General features: G+C 41.0%; 1 protein-coding gene across 1 annotated transcript in view; it reads right to left on the reverse strand.

Moving 5' to 3' along the window:
* The window catches only part of NR5A1 (nuclear receptor subfamily 5 group A member 1), a 310,911-nt gene that overhangs the window by 272,603 nt on the left and 18,859 nt on the right, over positions 1-19,449 (reverse strand). Inside the window, exon 3 of the mRNA XM_069242538.1 lies at positions 6,293-6,434. Coding sequence (XP_069098639.1) covers positions 6,293-6,434 — 142 coding nt within the window. The remainder of the gene's footprint in view (positions 1-6,292; positions 6,435-19,449) is intronic.

Consider the following 19,449-nt stretch of genomic DNA (forward strand, 5'->3'; position numbering starts at 1 on the left):
AGGTGTGTCTATTATAGCCTTAGAACCCGCCATAGCGGGCTCTACCGGCTATTAAAGGCCCGCTCCCCGCGTTAAATGCCCGAGCCGAAGGCGAAGGCATTTAACAAGGGAGAGGGACTTTAATAGCCGGTACAGCCCGCTACAGCGGTTTCTAAGGCTATTAGAACATTCTGCCACTCAGGGCAGAATGTTCTATTAAAAAAAAAATGTTCACGGAGCCCAATGGGATTAAAATCCCCTCGGGCTCCGTGAGACTTTGTCCACAGCTGTTGCTGTGAACAAAGCGAACATTGGAATGTTGGCGCTGCGGGCTTTTACCGGCCAGTAAAAGCCCGCAGCACTCCATTGTTTTCAATGGAGCTTCCAGCATTCCAATGTTCTAATTTGCAGTGGTTGACACACACAGATAATGGAAATAGTCTTCCGCTCTGGATTGGCTTGGTGCCCCTCCTGGTTGAGTTAGAAGCCCCACTTTCCATTATGAACGAGCCCTGCAGAACACATTCCATGTGTATCCCTAGGAGGCTCTAAAACATGTAAGACATCCGACCTTAAAAAGAGACGTGAAAAATGTGGGATTTTCTGTAATTTGAAAATAGCTGCTGCTCTCAGAACGTTTAGCTGCTGTAATGAATTTAAAACAATTTCATGACACGTAATATATTTTGCACTCCCTAAATCTTACTCCATTGCTCTTTGTCTTCCTGGCTATTTTTACTTGGAAATAGTCATACGATTGTTAGGTTCATGTGCTGTTGGTTGTCTTTTTGTCATTTACTTTGAGCTAACCTCTGCAGTTGTACAAGTGTCCCCCACTACAACGAGTCAGCTATTATCTACCAGCCACTACATTGACTCGATGACTGCTCGACATAGCAACTACATCCCTGATCCCAACTTCAACTAATGTAAGTAATGTAATTAAATTTGGGCTGAGACGTTTAAAGGAATGCATTAAATAGTTTACTTGAATCATTTAATAACGTAAAATAAAAAGATTTAGCTAGGTTATTTAAATCTTTTATCTCTATTTTCATTTCAACTAGGATTAACAAGGATAAAAGTCAATCAAGAAAATTAAAATGTAAATTAGTAAGAGGAGAATTTCATAAATTTGAATATAAAAGATAGAGCTTGTGACTTTCCCCTGAGATATATTATTGAAATAGTTTAAAACAAATTTACACTAATTAAGAATAGGATTAGTGTAAAGAAAGCACTTAGGTAACTTAATAGATTACAATAACATTAGCAAAAAGAAAATAAGTTATAGGGTTATGATAAGGTGTAGGAAAAGTATCACTAAAATATTAAATTTCAGATAAACAAAATACATCTCAAATTTGGATTATGAATGTTATTAACATTATATATGAATAATTCATACATTAAAAGAAATAAATGATCATTGCACGTAGTGTATATCTGTGTTAGTATAATACACACAATAACATTGAAATTATACAATACAGAACAGGTAAAAAAATAATTAAAAAACAATGCAGATGTAGGGTAATGGTGGAATGGGGTTGAACTTTTTGTAAAACACATGAAATATATATATTTTGCCAGGGCCAACGATAGTAGATGCAATGGCAGCAATATAGTCATAAGAAGATCTGGTAATGAACATACAGGTGCATCTGAGAGTCTGCCTTTGTGTTCTTCATCGTTCACCATGGCTTTCAGTCATAGCCCTGCACAGTTAAAGCCCAGCAAGGGGGCTACATTTGTGCATTCATGAAACTGTCCAGAGGCACCTTCAGAAGTTCTATTCACCGGTTTCCAGGTGACCCTCAGGATAGCTTCTGTGACTTAATATTTTCGAGTGTGAGTACGCATTTCCACTGCGTGATGGCATATTTCGTATGCATCTGTATGCTAAAAAAAACATCCCTTTTTCAAGAATTGCACTTTTTTCACTCTACTGAAAAAATATAATCCTGGTGTGAAACCCTTGCCTTTAATTTGGGGCATGTTCCATTTCCCTTCCAAGCCTGTAAAAACAATTTACATCAGCCCTGAGCACCAATAAATCTCCAACCATTTCCAGGGTCAGAAGGGTTCTTTAGTTTCTGGGTCAACTAAACCTGCACTGGAAGCCCATGTCCCATCACTTGAGTGAGACTTACTCATGCACAATAGTGCATGATCATGGGGGGGTGATGAACAGGAGTAGAAGGAACTAAACTGCCACATTTTGGAAGCATCCTGCACCAATTAGACAGTCCATATGCACTTGCACTGGCTTTCTGGAGGAGGTTCACCAAGGTCCACCACAGACATCAGAGAGCAACATTCCTGCCAGTTCATGAAAATGCATATTCTAGGTATGTGGAGATGTGGAGTAGAAGAGGAGTGGTAAGAAGGAGCATACAATATCCAGAATCCCCTGTTCCTCCCTTAAGGCGACATCCGTTATGAGGTTATCACCATCACGCCACCTGTACCAAACCCATGACTGCTGAGCAGCTGCTGTTGCTTTTGAAAATAATTCATTTTCTTCCTTAAATGCCATTAAATGCCAGTTCAGCCCGGCAAAATAGTTGTAAGCCCTCCTAAAAAGAAAGAGTTGTGTGACCGACAAACTCACTAGGCTTGCTTCACGCAGACTTCATAACTATATCTTCATCAAGCCACCACTTATAGAGAACTCAGTGGATATGATGCAAAACATGCTTAAAATCCGACATCATATACCAGCCATCAATCAAACACATACGTTGGGTAGCTGTAAGAAGTGAGACAGTAACGGTAAAAATAAAGTTTTCTTCCGGGGTTAATATAATCAAGAAATAAACAATCACATAAAGGTATCCATGTACCAAATACAATTTCCAAACCTTGTCATATGAAGAGCGTATACAAATCATGGTTGCCATGTTCCTGATAACTCCTCCTTATCCTGTTGTAACAGCAGCTAATGTGTCTGCATCCTTCTTCCTAGACTGGGCTGGCCGTAGCTGGCATCGGGTGTTTACCTGGAAGGCTGGAGGGGTGGGGCCAGTTTTGATACTTGGAGCTAGTTTTGCAATGGTGCTGCAATATCGGCCCCCAGTAACAGAAGCAACACTCCAGCATGACTCACTCACTCTCGCTTCCAGCCTCCGTGAGGGAGCTGGTCTGACAAAATTGCCAGGGCTGCTTTGGGGTCCCGGCCCAGCCCTGCTTCCTCCTACGACAGCTTGTGTAAAAGATTGAAGGGCATCCTTCCTCAGAGCACAGTACCATCGACTGCTCTTACTGCTTCAATTGAAAAGATTTTACAAGTTTTCATAAAACTCACCTACTCGCGCCAAAACTGGTTCCAGGGCAGCAGTGCCCACAAGGGAAATCACAAACTGGCCCTTTCTATGCCAATGAACCTTTTACAGCCGTGGGGAAATGAGAGTAGAATTTGCAGACCTTTTTTTTTCAATTAAAAAACATTAGGGGCCAGATTTACAATGCCCTTGCGCCTCTCAGCACCACACTAGCGCCATTTTCTTTTACGCTAATGTGGCATTAAGGCGGCCATTCTCCTTCACCATATTTACAAAGTAGCGCAATGCAAGCACTGCGCCACTTTGTAACCCCTTGCGTCACATTACACCTACGCCAGGTATGATGTAAGCAAGAGGGGTGTTTAAATGCAGGGAGGCCGCAAACAAAAGGCGCAGTGAAGATTTTACTGCAACATTTTTTCCGTCATTTTTAACGCGTGCTCTGGGCAGGCTTTAAAGTGACAAGGGGCCAGATGTATCATCATGGCCCTTTGCGATTCGGAAATCGCGATTTTTAAGAAATCGCTCTTTCCGACTCGCAAAGTGCCATGTGTCACATTTGCGAATCGGTAATAGTGATTTCTTAAAAATCGCAAATGCTATCACCGAACCGCAAATTGCGATACCGGCCCCATTCGCAGCTATAGGCCTGTTGGCCCATATCTGCGAATTTTTTGCAGTTCCAAAATTGCGATTTCTGAACCAGAAATCGCAATTTTGGAAATGCAAAACCCCAGGGTCCTGGGGGGCTAAGCCCCCCTCTGCTGCACCCCAATTTTTTGGGGGGGAACATGTAAGGTGCACACATGCCAAAAGGGCATGCGTGCTTTACATGTACAATTTAAAAATGCATTTCAAATGCATTTTTTAATTTTGCACATGGTTACCTCCAAGTTCAACTTGGTGGTAATTAGCGATTCCTAAATGCCAAAATCGCATTTAGGAATTGCTTCATACATGTGCTAAGAAATCGCAAATAGGGAATCCTTATTTGCGATTTCTAATTTAGAGAGTCGCAATTTGCGACTCTCTAAACAGAGTCGCAATTTTAAGGAATCGCTATTTTAGCGATTCCTTAAAATTGCGCTCAGAATGTGTTTCATACATTTTGAAATGGCATTTTGCATTCGCAAACGGGCATTCGCACCGTTTGCAAATGCAAAATGCTTTCATACATCTGGCTCATAGTAGCTTATGGGCCTCCCTAGTGCTTTGCTGCACAAGCACCATAATTTATGGCTCTAATCCTGCAGAGCGCCACAATAGTGTCATAAATTATGACGTTATTGTGGAAACAAGTGCCGTGGTGCGCCGTATTGTAAATACGGTGCAACCATGGTGTCGTTAGGTCAGACAGGGGTGGTGCAAGAAAGGTTGCGCATCGGACCGATGCTCCACTTTCTTGTAGATCTGGCCCCTAGGTTATTTGGTTCCTGTAATTTTGGGGACTAGAATTGATCATGTCATTTGTAGACTGTTTTTAGGGGACCAGGGAATGGTATGAGACCACCTCCCCTAAAAACAAAAAACGATGGTTCAACTTTTCGCACCTGTATCACCATTGTGGACTATCATGAATTCATGGTACATCTACCCAATGAGTAAAAATTTAAACTATTGAATGTCGAAGTGGCGCGGGCACTGGCCCACTGAAGTACCTCCAATAATTGACAAAAAAGTGATAGTTTACGAAAGGGAGTCACAAGGTAGTACTAGAGATCTTTTATCCATACTTCTTCTCCGTGACTGTGACAAGCGAGAACATAAAACTGATTTTAAGTATGTTCGGTGTTTTGTAAGATGCATTTTATTGTATTTAGATTTTTATGATCTAAAAGAATTGATAAAAAAGGTTAACAATAATTTGAGCCAGATACACAACGATGGCAACTGATTATGACAAAGCATTGTGTTTTTTTAAGAAATGGTAGTGAGTTTAAGTAGTTTTGCATACTCATGGTTCAGTGTGCTATTTGTGACGTAAGAGTTTTTGTACATCTATTTTGTAGTATCTCAAATGTTGTGAGGACTGGCTAATACGAACAACACTGATATGCCTTTAAGTGGTGCAGCCACCCGATGTGCATATATATATATATATTGGTCAGAGTCCTTTTCTTAAAGGCTCACTCATCTGCCTGTGCCGGTAACAAAGGAGACTACCCTCGAAAGATATTTTCTGTCCAAAAAGTAATTTACCGTACTCCAAAGTTCCTTTATGCAGATTTGCTGATAAGAATAGCAACCACCAACGCGTTTCAACTCCACTTGAGTCTTGCTCACGATTTATATATCCCTCCCTCCCCCCATCCACATAAGTGAGAACATTGCCGCTGTAGGTTTCATGTAGGCCCGATAAATGTTCTATTTTACACAGGCCTAATCTCACGTAATTCTCGATTATTGGGTCACACATATTTTACACAATACTCCCTTTCGCCACGCATTACATGTAACGTGTTACATGTATGTCTTGCTTGGGGGAGACATGTTTGAGAAAATGTCCACCACGATCCTTTTGAAACTGCATGCGTGATACACCTGAATGCAATACACTAGCAACTTTTATGACGTAACTTTAGGAAATATACGGAAAATATGTCAAACATGTATCTCTTGTGACTTTTGTAAGCGAGGACATAGCAAGCAGACAATTTTCATGCAAAAGACCAATACACATATTCCCTGTAATACATGAAACTGAAGCAAAAGTTCCAAGTGTGGAAGACATCTTGCCATGTTGCACACAATTAATGTCTTTTTAGGATGTTAAATTCGTTTTGAGTCGAAATGCCTGTGTTCCCAGCTCCACAATTCTATTATTTCATATTCATCTCTATATCATATTATCTTATTTTCTCAATAATATTTTTATCACTAACTCCGATCTGCATCCTTTTCTATAAAGATAACTTTCCTTGCCCACCCCAGAAAGCTCATCAAAGCAGCATCTCTGAAATCAGTACCAAAAGAGCAGGACATAAATAGCAAATATAAGCCTGAAGAGATGTGTCCTGGCCAGATCTTACCTTCCAGCCTCATTCCTACGGTTAAACACTTCTGAAACCGGCAGTAGGGGCAGCGTTTCCTCTGTGTTTTGTCAATTTTGCAGGTTTGGTTTTCTGTACAGGTGTAACGTTTGTTGTTTTGAACTGTCCTCTTGAAGAAACCCTGGCAATAGATGGGGAATAAATAAACAAGGACATAATTAATGTTGCAAGGTGTCTCCACCTGCAGGATGCTGTCTTTATTTCTGTGCTGTGTATTTCGAAAATCTCCAGGCCCCCATTGTGGTCCAGTCTTGGTGAATATTTTGGAAAGAGGTTATAGAAAGACATATGTTCAAAGAAAAATAACTTTTAAGGTTTTATAAAGTGTTTCTCAGCGTTTTTCCATCTTGTAATCATAGGGGAGTTGCTGCTTGTGTTTGATGGACTTGCTGACTGTATCTGAAAATCCCACATTAGTGATGAAGATGTCAATATTGGTGCCTACAAAAGTTAGAGGAAACCTATTTCCGTGGCCCATATTCTTTCTGGCTCACAAAAACCTTCTAAATTGGATATACTGGAGCATGTGACGTAAAGTTAGAGTAAAGGCCATTCGGGCTAAAAGAAAATACTAAAGGGTGAGATCCTCTACGGAATCAGCGCAAGGCGCACATCGTGTGGCACAAAACACATGGTACCGATTCACATCGTGTTGGATGCACATTTTGCCCTTCGCTTAGCTGTAGCCGCAGTTTCAAAGTGATTCACAAAAATTAGAGAAGGGCCAGGCCGCGAGGACAGAGGCTGCCCTAGGATCTTCCACACCGCCAACTATGCACAAGGAAGCACCATAAGTGCATGTTCTGCGCTGTTATGCATTGGCTACCATGACCCGCCTGGGCCTGCTGGTGTTAGCAACCTACCGCCTCAATACTCATGTCGTGCTTGAGCGAATCAGTCGCAAGTGTGGGCCTTCAAGGGTCTTGGTCCATTCTTTAATCATTTAGAACTCTAGGGGCCAGAAGTAGTAAGGCCCTGATTTATACTTTTACACGCAAAACTGAGTTAGCGAAGTTTTGCGTGTAAAAGTATAGCGCAGGCTAGCGCCATTCATGGATGCCAGTCGGGGGCCATAATTAAGGAATGGCGCTAGCTGGCGGTAATGCCCGGTAAGCGTCATTGTAAATGATGTTAAACGGGTGGGGAAGGCATAGGGGAACCAGAGGTTGTGCGCCAAATAATGGCGCTACACTGTTTAGAGGCAGAGTAACGCCATTTCCTGGCGCACAACCCCATGGACATGACTCCTGTCTTAGTAAAGACAGGACAGGAGTCATGCCCACCACCCCATTGGCCATGGGGCCAAATGTCCCCTGGGCATGGCTAATGGGGCCAGTGCCATGCAGGGGGCCCCAGGTTATCGCCCCAGGGAAGGAAAAAAAATAAAAAATATATATACTTACCGGGACCTACCTGGGATGGGTACCCCATCCTGCGGTGTCCCTCTGGTGTGGGTGAGGGTAGGTGGGTGGGTGTGTCCCTGGGGCTGGGAAGGGCACCTGTGGGCTCTTTCCATTGTCTCTGACCATGGAAACATGAGCACAGGTCCCCTAACGCCTGCCCTGACCCAGGTGTTAAATAATAGCGCAAAGCAAGCTTTGCATCATTATTTTACCCCTCCTCCCCCATGCGTGATTTTAGCACGGGGGATAAATATGGCGGTAAGGCCATAGAGTCATTTTTTGCATGGAAACGCCTACATTACATGTCAATGACGCAAGGTATGTTTTCACGTCCAAAAAATGACTTTAACTCATAACTTTGGCACTAGATGGGTCTAGCGCCAACGTATAAATATGGAGTTAGTTTTGTACCAAATTTGCGTAAATAAAAAATGACACAAATTAGGCAGAAGACAAGTATAAATATGCCCCTAAGGGTTCTTTCAGTCAAAAACACTGCCAATTGCTCAAATCAAATTCAGTGTTTGTATGTCTATTATATACTTAAGTCATTTTCCAGTTCAGTAAAAGTGTTTTCGAATCGCAAAATGGGTTTATAAATGGTTGTTAAATCAGTTTTGAACAGGGCATGTTTTGGGCATCCCTTCCAAATACCAATTGTGTACCCTATGTATTAATGACTTGTGACTGGGATGTAAGGCACAAACCATTAGTAATATTCCAGCTCCCTGGTTGGAGTTGTAACACATTCTCAAATATGTAAGAAGCACCAATAGTAACTACAAATATGTAGACCAGAAGCATTCTAGTAAGACCACAGATCTCAGCTCGTTTCGTGTGTTGTGTATGGTGAAAGCCTATCACTCACTCAACCTGTACTTCAAGCAATATAATTAAAAGTGGGTGTTCAAAAAAGCTACTTTAAGGGGGCCCTTTTCCTCTCATCTATAAATACATGTATATATATATATATATATATATATATATATATATATATATATATATATATGTATTTATGTATATGCATATATATATATATATATATATATATATGCATGTATTTATGTAAATGCATATATAGACATGCATATATAGCTATATATAGATACAGGGAGTGCAGAATTACTAGGCAAGTTGTATTTTTGAGGATTAATTTTATTATTGAACAACAACCATGTTCTCAATGAACCCAAAAAACTCATTAATATCAAAGCTGAATATTTTTGGAAGTAGTTTTTAGTTTGTTTTTAGCTATGTTAGGGGGATATCTGTGTGTGCAGGTGACTATTACTGTGCATAATTATTAGGCAACTTAACAAAAAAAAATATATATACCCATTTCAATTATTTATTATTACCAGTGAAACCAATATAACATCTCAACATTCACAAATATACATTTCTGACATTCAAAAACAAAACAAAAACAAATCAGTGACCAATATAGCCACCTTTCTTTGCAAGGACACTCAAAAGCCTGCCATCCATGGATTCTGTCAGTGTTTTGATCTGTTCACCATCAACATTGCGTGCAGCAGCAACCACAGCCTCCCAGACACTGTTCAGAGAGGTGTACTGTTTTCCCTCCTTGTAAATCTCATATTTGATGATGGACCACAGGTTCTCAATGGGGTTCAGATCAAGTGAACAAGGAGGCCATGTCATTAGATTTCCTTCTTTTATACCCTTTCTTGCCAGCCACGCGTGTGATGGAGCATTGTCCTGCATGAAAATCATGTTTTTCTTGAAGGATGCAGACTTCTTCCTGTACCACTGCTTGAAGAAGGTGTCTTCCAGGAACTGGCAGTAGGACTGGGAGTTGAGCTTGACTCCATCCTCAACCCGAAAAGGCCCCACAAGCTCATCTTTGATGATACCAGCCCAAACCAGTACTCCACCTCCACCTTGCTGGCGTCTGAGTCGGACTGGAGCTCTCTGCCCTTTACCAATCCAGCCACGGGCCCATCCATCTGGCCCATCAAGACTCACTCTCATTTCATCAGTCCATAAAACCTTATAAAAATCAGTCTTGAGATATTTCTTGGCCCAGTCTTGACGTTTCAGCTTGTGTGTCTTGTTCAGTGGTGGTCGTCTTTCAGCCTTTCTTACCTTGGCCATGTCTCTGAGTATTGCACACCTTGTGCTTTTGGGCACTCCAGTGATGTTGCAGCTCTGAAATATGGCCAAACTGGTGGCAAGTGGCATCGTGGCAGCTGCACGCTTGACTTTTCTCAGTTCATGGGCAGTTATTTTGCGCCTTGGTTTTTCCACACGCTTCTTGCGACCCTGTTGACTATTTTGAATGAAACGCTTGATTGTTCGATGATCACGCTTCAGAAGCTTTGCAATTTTAAGAGTGCTGCATACCTCTGCAAGATATCTCACTATTTTTGACTTTTCTGAGCCTGTCAAGTCCTTCTTTTGACCCATTTTGCCAAAGGAAAGGAAGTTGCCTAATAATTATGCACCGCTTATATATGGTGTTGATGTCATTAGACCACACCCCTTCTCATTACAGAGATGCACATCACCTAATATGCTTAATTGGTAGTAGGCTTTCGAGCCTATACAGCTTGGAGTAAGACAACATGCATAAAGAGGATGATGTGGTCAAAATACTCATTTGCCTAATAATTCTGCACTCCCTGTATATATATATATATATATATATATTTATTTTTTGCAGTTTTATACAGTGCAAACTCGACCCAAAGGTATTGGAGTGCTTTGCATGACCACCAGTTACGTTACATAAGGAAACATTTGCTTTTTGGTAGGCACAGGGAGATTAAGTGATTTGCCCAGAAACACAGGCTGTTGAGCCGATGCCAAGACTTGAACCTGGTACCCCGGCTACAAAGTCAGCGGCTCTGGTAGTTATGAGCCATCCTTTCCCTTATGGCGTAACACACAAAACCGCTAACAATCCGGGCCAGACTGGCCTACCGATCACTGGCCGTTTCGGTGGACTGGCAGGGTGGAGACTGGTTTCACTGCTGGTTTGGGCCAGTTTTGTTGCTGATGACCGGGCTGCTGCATTCTACTTTCAGCTTTTCTAAATAAATATTGCAAAAATAAATGTTTTTAAAGAGGTTTAAAATCCAGGCTGACGGTCTGTTTCCGAGAAGTTCATAATTCCAGGTTGGCTTTTTAAGGGGATCTAGGGTACTAAAAGACTTGTTGCCCACCATTCCAAGAACTTTCCATTTTTACTGATTTTTTTGCATGACTGCAGATAGAACTTTTCTTTCCCTGTATTTATTTTCCAAATGAAAATAAAGAAATGTGAACTTTTTTGAGTGTCTCATTGTGATTTGGATAATACAAAATAGCTCCTACATTGTGGTGCTGTGAAAAGGAGACTTTGCAATGAAGTTTTTACAGCTTCAGATGTGCCCAAGTTCTGATTCTGCAATGTTGCTGTTTCAGGAGAGTGCACTGTTTTATTGTATGGGACTACTTACAGCACTAAAACCCTCCAGACCATGGGTACTCACAAACATTTTCCCAGGGGCCAAAATTTTTAGTCTGTGATGTGCCCAAGGGCCGCATTATTGCCAGCCGGGTGGTGGTTGGACGAGGGGGGTTGGTGGGCACTGGCGGTAAGGCTGGTGTAGGGGAAGAAAAGCTTATATATCTAGTGGCTGAACTGAACAATGTGAAACCAGAAAACCTGGGATTAAACCCAGCTTCCATACTTTACCAAATTGTGTGATGCTAGGCAATTGTTTTATTTCACTTTTCCTCTTTATTATCACATATAAGACAACCTCAAAATACATGACTTTGGGAAGTGCGCTGTGCAAAACCTTGTCCTGTGTTTGATTTAATAAGCTGTAATGTTGTTTTTGTATAAAGGAAACCCAGGCCACCCAAAAAACTGCACATAATAACTGACTTGCCTCTTTAATTTACTATTGGTGTTGGTGTGAGGATAGGAGGATGAATTAATGTTTCTAAATTCATGTTGCATGTTCTCAATGCACTGAGGTAATCAATTGTCCTAAGGTGAGAAGGTTCTGCATATTCATTATACACTTTTTGAATTTTGAAGAGACTCATATTTTTTACATTTTTGCTGCAGGGTGTTTAAAAATGAAGGTGAGTCTTAAGTGGTGCTGGACCTCCTAGTGACTACCATTCTTTAACACCAATTATCCTTTAAATAAAATTTATTTAACATCTTTTTATTGTTAGTAGTGGAGTAAAACAGCCGCCCAGCACTACTGTTGATGTGTCAGGAGTGCCGCATGCGGGCCCACGGGTCGTACTTTAGGTATCAGTGCCCCAGACCAAAAAAATAAAGATTGATAAATACCAATCAAATGAGAAAAAATAAATATGGATACCGATGACATGCCAAACCAATAAATGCCCAAGTGACCTAATTATAAATCACATTTGGGTCACAGTATGTCCAAGTCAAACCACTCCTCAAGGTTACTGAGGCAAGTGGTTTATGGACTTGTCTTATACAACACTTTTACCCAGCCAATAGTGGCATGGATTAACTACTGGTAATTGCCCCTAGCTCCACAATCATGGGCCTGGGTCAAAGGCAGGCCTCATAACAAGGAGGAAGACAACTAACATCTGTTAATGCTCGAAAGCATCAGGGCAAAAAGGTGAATATCACCTTCTCTTTAAAGTCATCCACTGAAGGCAAATAAATGAATTGTTCCTGCTTCACAGTCTTGCTGAACATGTTATGCAGACAAAGAACAATAGTTAGTGCCTGATTTCTAGGCATTGTGATTGGCTGAGCAAATCTTGACGTTCCATACCAGTGCTAACATGCAATACAGTGCCTATATAAGGGAAAACAAAGCAGAGAACGAACAGGTTCTATCACAGGATATGTCCTACAGCACAACAAAATCATTGCTTTTATTCTTTTATTTGAAACAGCTAACAAAGCATTGAAAAGCCAATAGGTCTGTCTTTGCTAAATACAGGGTTTTAGCATACATGTTTTAATCAACACACCTAATTATATAGGCCACACCTCTTGGAAAGGACCCTACTCTTCTTTTAGAGACCCTCCACCTTTTTAATCCTGATGAGAGTACTAAATAATAGTGAGCTTAGTTATGGTAGAGAGGATCCATGGAATAGAAAATAGAACCTTACAAAGAATGCAAAAAGCAGACATTAGTGCACCCTTTTATGAAAAAGCAACAAAGCATTTCAGATGTGCAAATAAAATGCTTGAAACAAAAATAAATACTATTAGTGTAGACTTTGATTACCTTGCAAAAAAAAAGACAACAGGTTGTTTTTACATGATTTCCAACTATTATTTATTTAATTTGAACTTTTATATAATGTTGCTCATCAGTCTGTGGTTACTTCTGACCAATGCAAGTGAGTCAGAGACTTTATTAATTGCTAACTGTAGATTGGAACCAGATAGAGATATCCTGTTTAAGCTCAAATTAATTGTTTTTAAAATCCACTTTAATAGCAAAGTTGCATTTTAATTCTGAAAATGCCAATTTTTTAGAAAGTTGGCATTTTCTTGCCCCAAACATTTGTGCCTTCTGCCAGTGTCCCTGTTCACGACTGTGAATGGCTCTGCTGTTGGGGTTTGTTTATTGCTTCCAGCATGTAATGCAAAGGGGGCTTGGGTGTGGACATGATTGGCCATACCAGCAGGATGACTAGGGAGAGACTGTACCCAGCCCCACTTACACTTCAAAAGGTTTTGCCTCCTGCACACACAAAGGAAACTGACACCAGGAATGTTTTGTCACCTAGAGACAGTTTGATCCTTGACAGGGGAAGTGGAAGAACTTTCCAGAACCAGATGTGAGGGTAGGACAGGGAAACCCCCCACAAAAATTCTGCCACAGGTATTAAATAAATATTGGGTCATCAAAGCTACTCTTCACAATACTCCTAAACCTGAGAAAGTTACAGAAGGGCTGCCATGCTGCCAGAGGAATTCCCTGCTGCATTAAAGGCTGTCTTGTTATCTGGAAAGGAATATTGCACCTGCTTAATATCATGTTACGATACTCATTGCAACTCCATGGGCCAGTTGGCTGACTTCCTATGTGAGCACAGAGACATAAAAAAGAATCAGAGGTCTCCCGGAACATGCCCAGGTGATCTGCTGCAATTGGACCTGCCTGGACCTTCAACTGGACCTGCTGGAGCTCTATTCCTGGCCTCTGCTAGAGAGAGCCCCGAAACTTAAGAGGTGCCCCCAAGGTTCCTGACCCTTGTCTTGCATCAGTGGCAGCTCCTCCTAAGGGAAAAGATCAAAACCCTAACGTTTTGGCTCCTCGCAACCATAAACTGGCCCAATCATGCCTGTGATGATGGTCACCTCGAAGTTCCAGTGAAACCTGCTCTTCTCGCTATTGACTGTTTGTGGCTATCAGCAACGCAAGACCTGTACTTCGTAATACATCACCAACAATTCACAGTGACCGTCAATGCGAAGCTACAACAATGACCATCTGCACCGCCCGACCAGATCATTGCACTACATCAACAACTGTCCACAGCTCCAGACCTGCTTTCACACTTCAGTGCCGACTGTCCATGATGCTCAACCTCCTCCTTGCAGCCTCCACCACTGTGAAGGGAACTTTTTACACTGGACATAGAAGATAACTTTTCAGTGGTCTAACCTGGTCCCTGCATGTGACCTGCACTTCAGCTTGGTCAGCCTGAACTTGTGGCTTCCCCCCGGTTTAGCGTGACCAGATGACCGCAAATGGCAATGTGTGCTTTTTGGCACTATTTTCACAAGAAACTTTCAAATGTAACATCTGTGGTTCTGCTGATTGGATTTTTCTAGTTCTGGTATCATTACATGTGCTACAATTTACTCTATTTGTATAAATTAATTTGGGATTTCTCTTGCGCTGTGTTTTCATTTTATTACTGTTCGTATGCTGCATAAATATTTTACTCATTGCTTCTAAGTTAATCCTGACTACTTTTGTGCCAAGCTACCAGAGGGTTTAATCACCGGTTAATTTGGTAACCTTTGTGGTTCACCCTGACTGGGATTATGGTTGTTGCCTAAGTGGGGTTTCCACCCCACTCAAACAAAAACCCAATTTCTTACACTCAGTACATCTTATTCTTGATAAATCTGCTTGTTGATAAAATAACTTTACTGGAACTGGTTTAAATTCCAAAGTAACTCTGTTTAAGAGTTGATGTAAATTTGTTAACAGCCTGTTCATTTGTTTACGGTAAATTTGAATGATGTTTGTGTGTTGTCATTACAGGGTTTCAGCTCAGCCTTCGCCTCACATTCACTAACTTACTACGCCAAGCAGTAAGTTGCGTAAGATTGATCACCCTTGATTCGTTCTTTATTGACAACCCCCATAAGGGTACAGGTAGGACTTGTTGCTCTCTACATCTTTAAGCTAGTGTTACCCAGGCAACTCTGATTCATCAATAAACTGTCCTCCCAGTCAACAGGATTTTCCCTGGTGTCCCTAACCCAACACTTCCCCATTGTCCTTGTTGTGTTGCTACCTGAGTCTATTTTGTGGCTAACACGCTGAGTTTGGGGCAGTGAGATGCCACATTCTGCTCCCATGTAAGAATAAGTGACATGACAGATATCATTCCTTGTAATGTGATTGATCACTGCCTAGGCTAACTAGTCTCCACCCATCATAGACCACCGCACATCCACCTCTTTGGTAGGGCTTTCGCCCAACATACATCCTGCTTACTACATAACAGATACTCACAGACTACATAACAATAACAAGGCCCAACAGGATCCCGCATTGGCATGTGAACAAGTGAGCTCAAGCACAGAATGGGCATTGACACTTGTTTCTGTCAAAGTGTACGGCGACACAGAACCTCCCACTCTTTGACACTATCCATAAGCACGTGGAGTCCGAATCGCTTTACCTGTGAATAGTTCATTAGCGGTTGGTGAAATATTTAAATGGAGGGGCGCAAAACAATCATTAAATATTTTAAAAAGTTATATTTCCCTTACACTGCCGACAGCATGTTCAGCAGCACGTCCTCGCTGTTGCTGTCTCCAGACTCCATTCCAAGCGCAAGCCAATCAAGAGGCTGCTCTCCTGCTGTTAAGAAGCATAAGTGAAAGATCTTTATTGGCTGGAGCGGGCTCCTTCAGTGATTCGAAAAGCACTGGAGGCATGTGCCTGCTCTCCAAACCAGCTGTCAAGGACAGCTGGTTTGGAGGTGTTTGAATTGTGCATGTTGGTTTGGCCGTAGCAAGGTAGCCGGCCAAACCAACATGCGCACTTCAAACTGAAGTACCCACTCCTCACTGCTGCCAATCATCATTGGCAGACGTACTGGCCCCACCCAGCCCTCACACTCCGTTTGCTGGCAGACAGTAAAAAATAAAATGGCAAAAAAATTATGTTATCGCCATTTTATTTTTCACACTTTCTGCTCAGCAGTGTGTGGGGGGTGACGTTCCTCCGCTCCTATGGAGGAACCGCTGCTGGAGTACTTATGTCTTAATTTGACTTATGTGCAACTTACTTCAGAATTTTGACACACTTAGAGAAAAATACCCTGAAACAAAAAAGCTGGTTATGTGCTTGATTAAACAAAAACACATCTGTTACTGGCATTATCAGTCACAGGTTAGACTATCTTCTGGTTCATTTATCAGTTCATCCTTCGGAGGTTGACTAAAAGGTACAAGTCAACTGTGACAATAAAATACCTCATGTGAGGGCTGGAGCAGTATTTACTCTATAGTGACAGTTACTTGCCTTACAGCACAATTAGAAATTGCCAGATGGTAACAAATTACATCATAAAACAATTGTTGCTGGGGAAAGGCATTGTTTGAATAGAAAAACATATTTTTACATTAGGCTTTGACATTTTTTGTTGTAGTTAATGCCTGTTAATTGCAATAACTGAAGTTGCTTGCTTGTGCCAGTAAGTGCTATGCACATAATCCATCAATATGATCACAGAATCACTTAAGAATAATTCCAGCTGGAGAGTTGGGTAAGTACTCTATATAAAAATACATTCAGTAGATTATTTTGTTTATTAATTTAATTCAGTTAAAGAATTGTACTAATTGAATTGAATTTAATTTAATTGAGTTTAATTTAATGTTATTAATTCAATACAATTTTTAAAGATTAATTGCACAAGCCGCCACGGTGCTCGCTTATTGGATGCTGGCTTGTCTCCTAGGTTTCAAGGCTAGATTCATGAAGGTTAACTCTTCTGACACTTAGTACATGTTCTTCTCGGATAGCAGATAACAAAGGGCTTCCTCTGATACATTAACATCCGGAACTCCATAACCCTCAAACCCGATAAGTCTCACCATGGCGATGGGACCTAGTTGGGCAATTCAGGCTCTATTGTTCCTATTAGAGGAGGACCAAATCTGTCAGCATATTGCAGGTCTCTGTGGTGTGAAGCTAGAAAAGCTATGACCAGGAAAGAGCCCCCGAGCGATAGCCAGTGACTGAGATTAGGTCAAGCATTCCTACCAACACATTGGGGGTTATTACAACTTTGGAGGAGGTGTTAATCCGTCCCAAAAGTGACGGTAAAGTGACGGATATACCACCAGCCGTATTACGAGTTCCATAGGATATAATGGACTCGTAATACGGCTGGTGGTATATCCGTCACTTTACCGTCACTTTTGGGACGGATTAACACCTCCTCCAAAGTTGTAATAACCCCCATTGTTGTTTGTTGCGGGTACCTCAAAGAGGACATCACCAAAGACTGGGCCCTGTGTACTGTTCCTGTTGGCCATGTCCACATGTTCTGCTGGTACTCAGCGGTCACAAATCTAAAACCTCTGTAATAGGACGGCAGAACCCTCTGAGCATAAAGACCGAAACTCTGGAAGGAGATCAGTCAGACACTGAGGAATTAAACTAGTCATTGTAAAAGAAAATCCCTTAAAAAATAGCTGGTCTCGTATTCAATTCAGACCTTTCTAAAATGGAATGTGCCTGAGAATAATAGTGAAAGCCCCCGCCACAAACACACACAAACACACACTCAGTTAGATTCCAACTAATCTGTCCAGCTTCAATTAGTTACACTGTCCTGATCTATCAATTTCAATGATCTACCACAGAGTTTCCTAACATGTGGTCATGCAATACCTGAGGGCTATGTCGCCTCCTCAGGAGGTCCATGACTGCTTACAAAATTATATAATTAATTAGGACCTAATTGAGTTTATATACATAAAAGAACAAAATGCAAAATTAAAAGTATTAAAGCTCAGTAAGGAGAATCTAGTAAGGACAATTGAGTGATTTTCTCGACTGAAGCGTGGACAAAAAGAGAGTATGAACTAAGCACAAAAAAGACAAAGTGATAGAATCTGGCATATCGCTTCATCTTTTAGAAATCAAGCCACGGTTCGAAAAGTTCCAACCCTCCCATTAAAATTTAAATCTCGATTTTTGTGTATTTTGTGAATTAAGTAAAATATTTAATAATGTTTGTATCAGTTCGAGCCATGCTTGTTTCTGTATGTTTGTGTACTGTTTTGAGATTCTATCATAAAAATTGCTTAGGTTGGGGTCTGCGGGTTCCAGTAATGATTCAGTGGGGATCCCCAGAAGTCAAAGGGTGAAAACCGTTGCTCCGGTGCTAGAAGGGACTGTAAGTGAGAGTGAAACACTTTACAGAAATTTGTAAATATAAAGGTTTTGCAAAATCTCAAAGTTGCTGAGAAAACAAATGCCAAATGCAGTTATAGTTAGAAACAATGATTGAAAACCTCTAAAATTCATTGAGGCATATCCCGCAGAATTAGAAAACTACTTTTTTCAGAAGTAATTTCATCTGTACGTTTTTTTTGAATAAATATTTCTGAAGAGGATGTTATGGGTTTCCTACAAACATATCCTATTAACCTACTCTGCAAAAAAAACAAGTAAAAACTTTCTGAAAAAAAATAATTTGAAGGAATATTATGTTAATGATTCAAAATTCAGAGATGCTAAAATGTGCCATAAATGAAGAGCTCTGTAACCAAAACTCATCCCAAAGCACTGCTTATGACCTCATTCATGATATAAGATATTCATTACAAATTAAAGCATTGATGACTTCACTGATGACCTTACATACATAGCCAATGGATTTACCAGTGAGGCATCCATGACGAAGGCCACACAGGAGATTGGCAGCCCCACGTGCAGTATGTAACATGATCAGTACATATCCTGGGGTAGGACAGACAAAGGCCAGGTATGGGAGAGGAACATAAAAAAATGAATTGGGGCGCCTCTAACAAGCCGCAATGATTATCCCTACAAACCCAAATAGTCAGTTCACTGCCAAGACACTGTGGTTAAATGTCCCTTCTTCTAGGACAGAAAAGCACCTTGCACCGGCTCTGTTGATCTTTATAGTGGTGGTGGGGGACACTTCTGAACTTGTTTGCAAAAATTAAAGGTATGAACTAATTAGAATGACTCTAGAAATATGCTGAGAATCTTTTTGTGCGTTGGTCCTGGATGAGTATCTTCCACCTGAGAACAATCAAGGGTAAAATAGACTTAAAAATAAACAGAAAAAAAGAAGCATGTAATGAAAGTAAGGCACTCTTTTGTGAATCAGCTCAAAAAGCAATTATGTGCACAGGGGCTAGGACTTTGGGCCACATATACGAAATACAGGTTTTGTGACTCGCAATTTGTGAGTCATAGCGACTCGCAATTTGCGAGTCGCAATACCTGATGTACAACAGTGTCAATTACAATG

The sequence above is a fragment of the Pleurodeles waltl genome, chromosome 6 (genome assembly GCF_031143425.1).
Source record: "Pleurodeles waltl isolate 20211129_DDA chromosome 6, aPleWal1.hap1.20221129, whole genome shotgun sequence".
Classification (NCBI taxonomy): Eukaryota; Metazoa; Chordata; class Amphibia; order Caudata; family Salamandridae; genus Pleurodeles; species Pleurodeles waltl.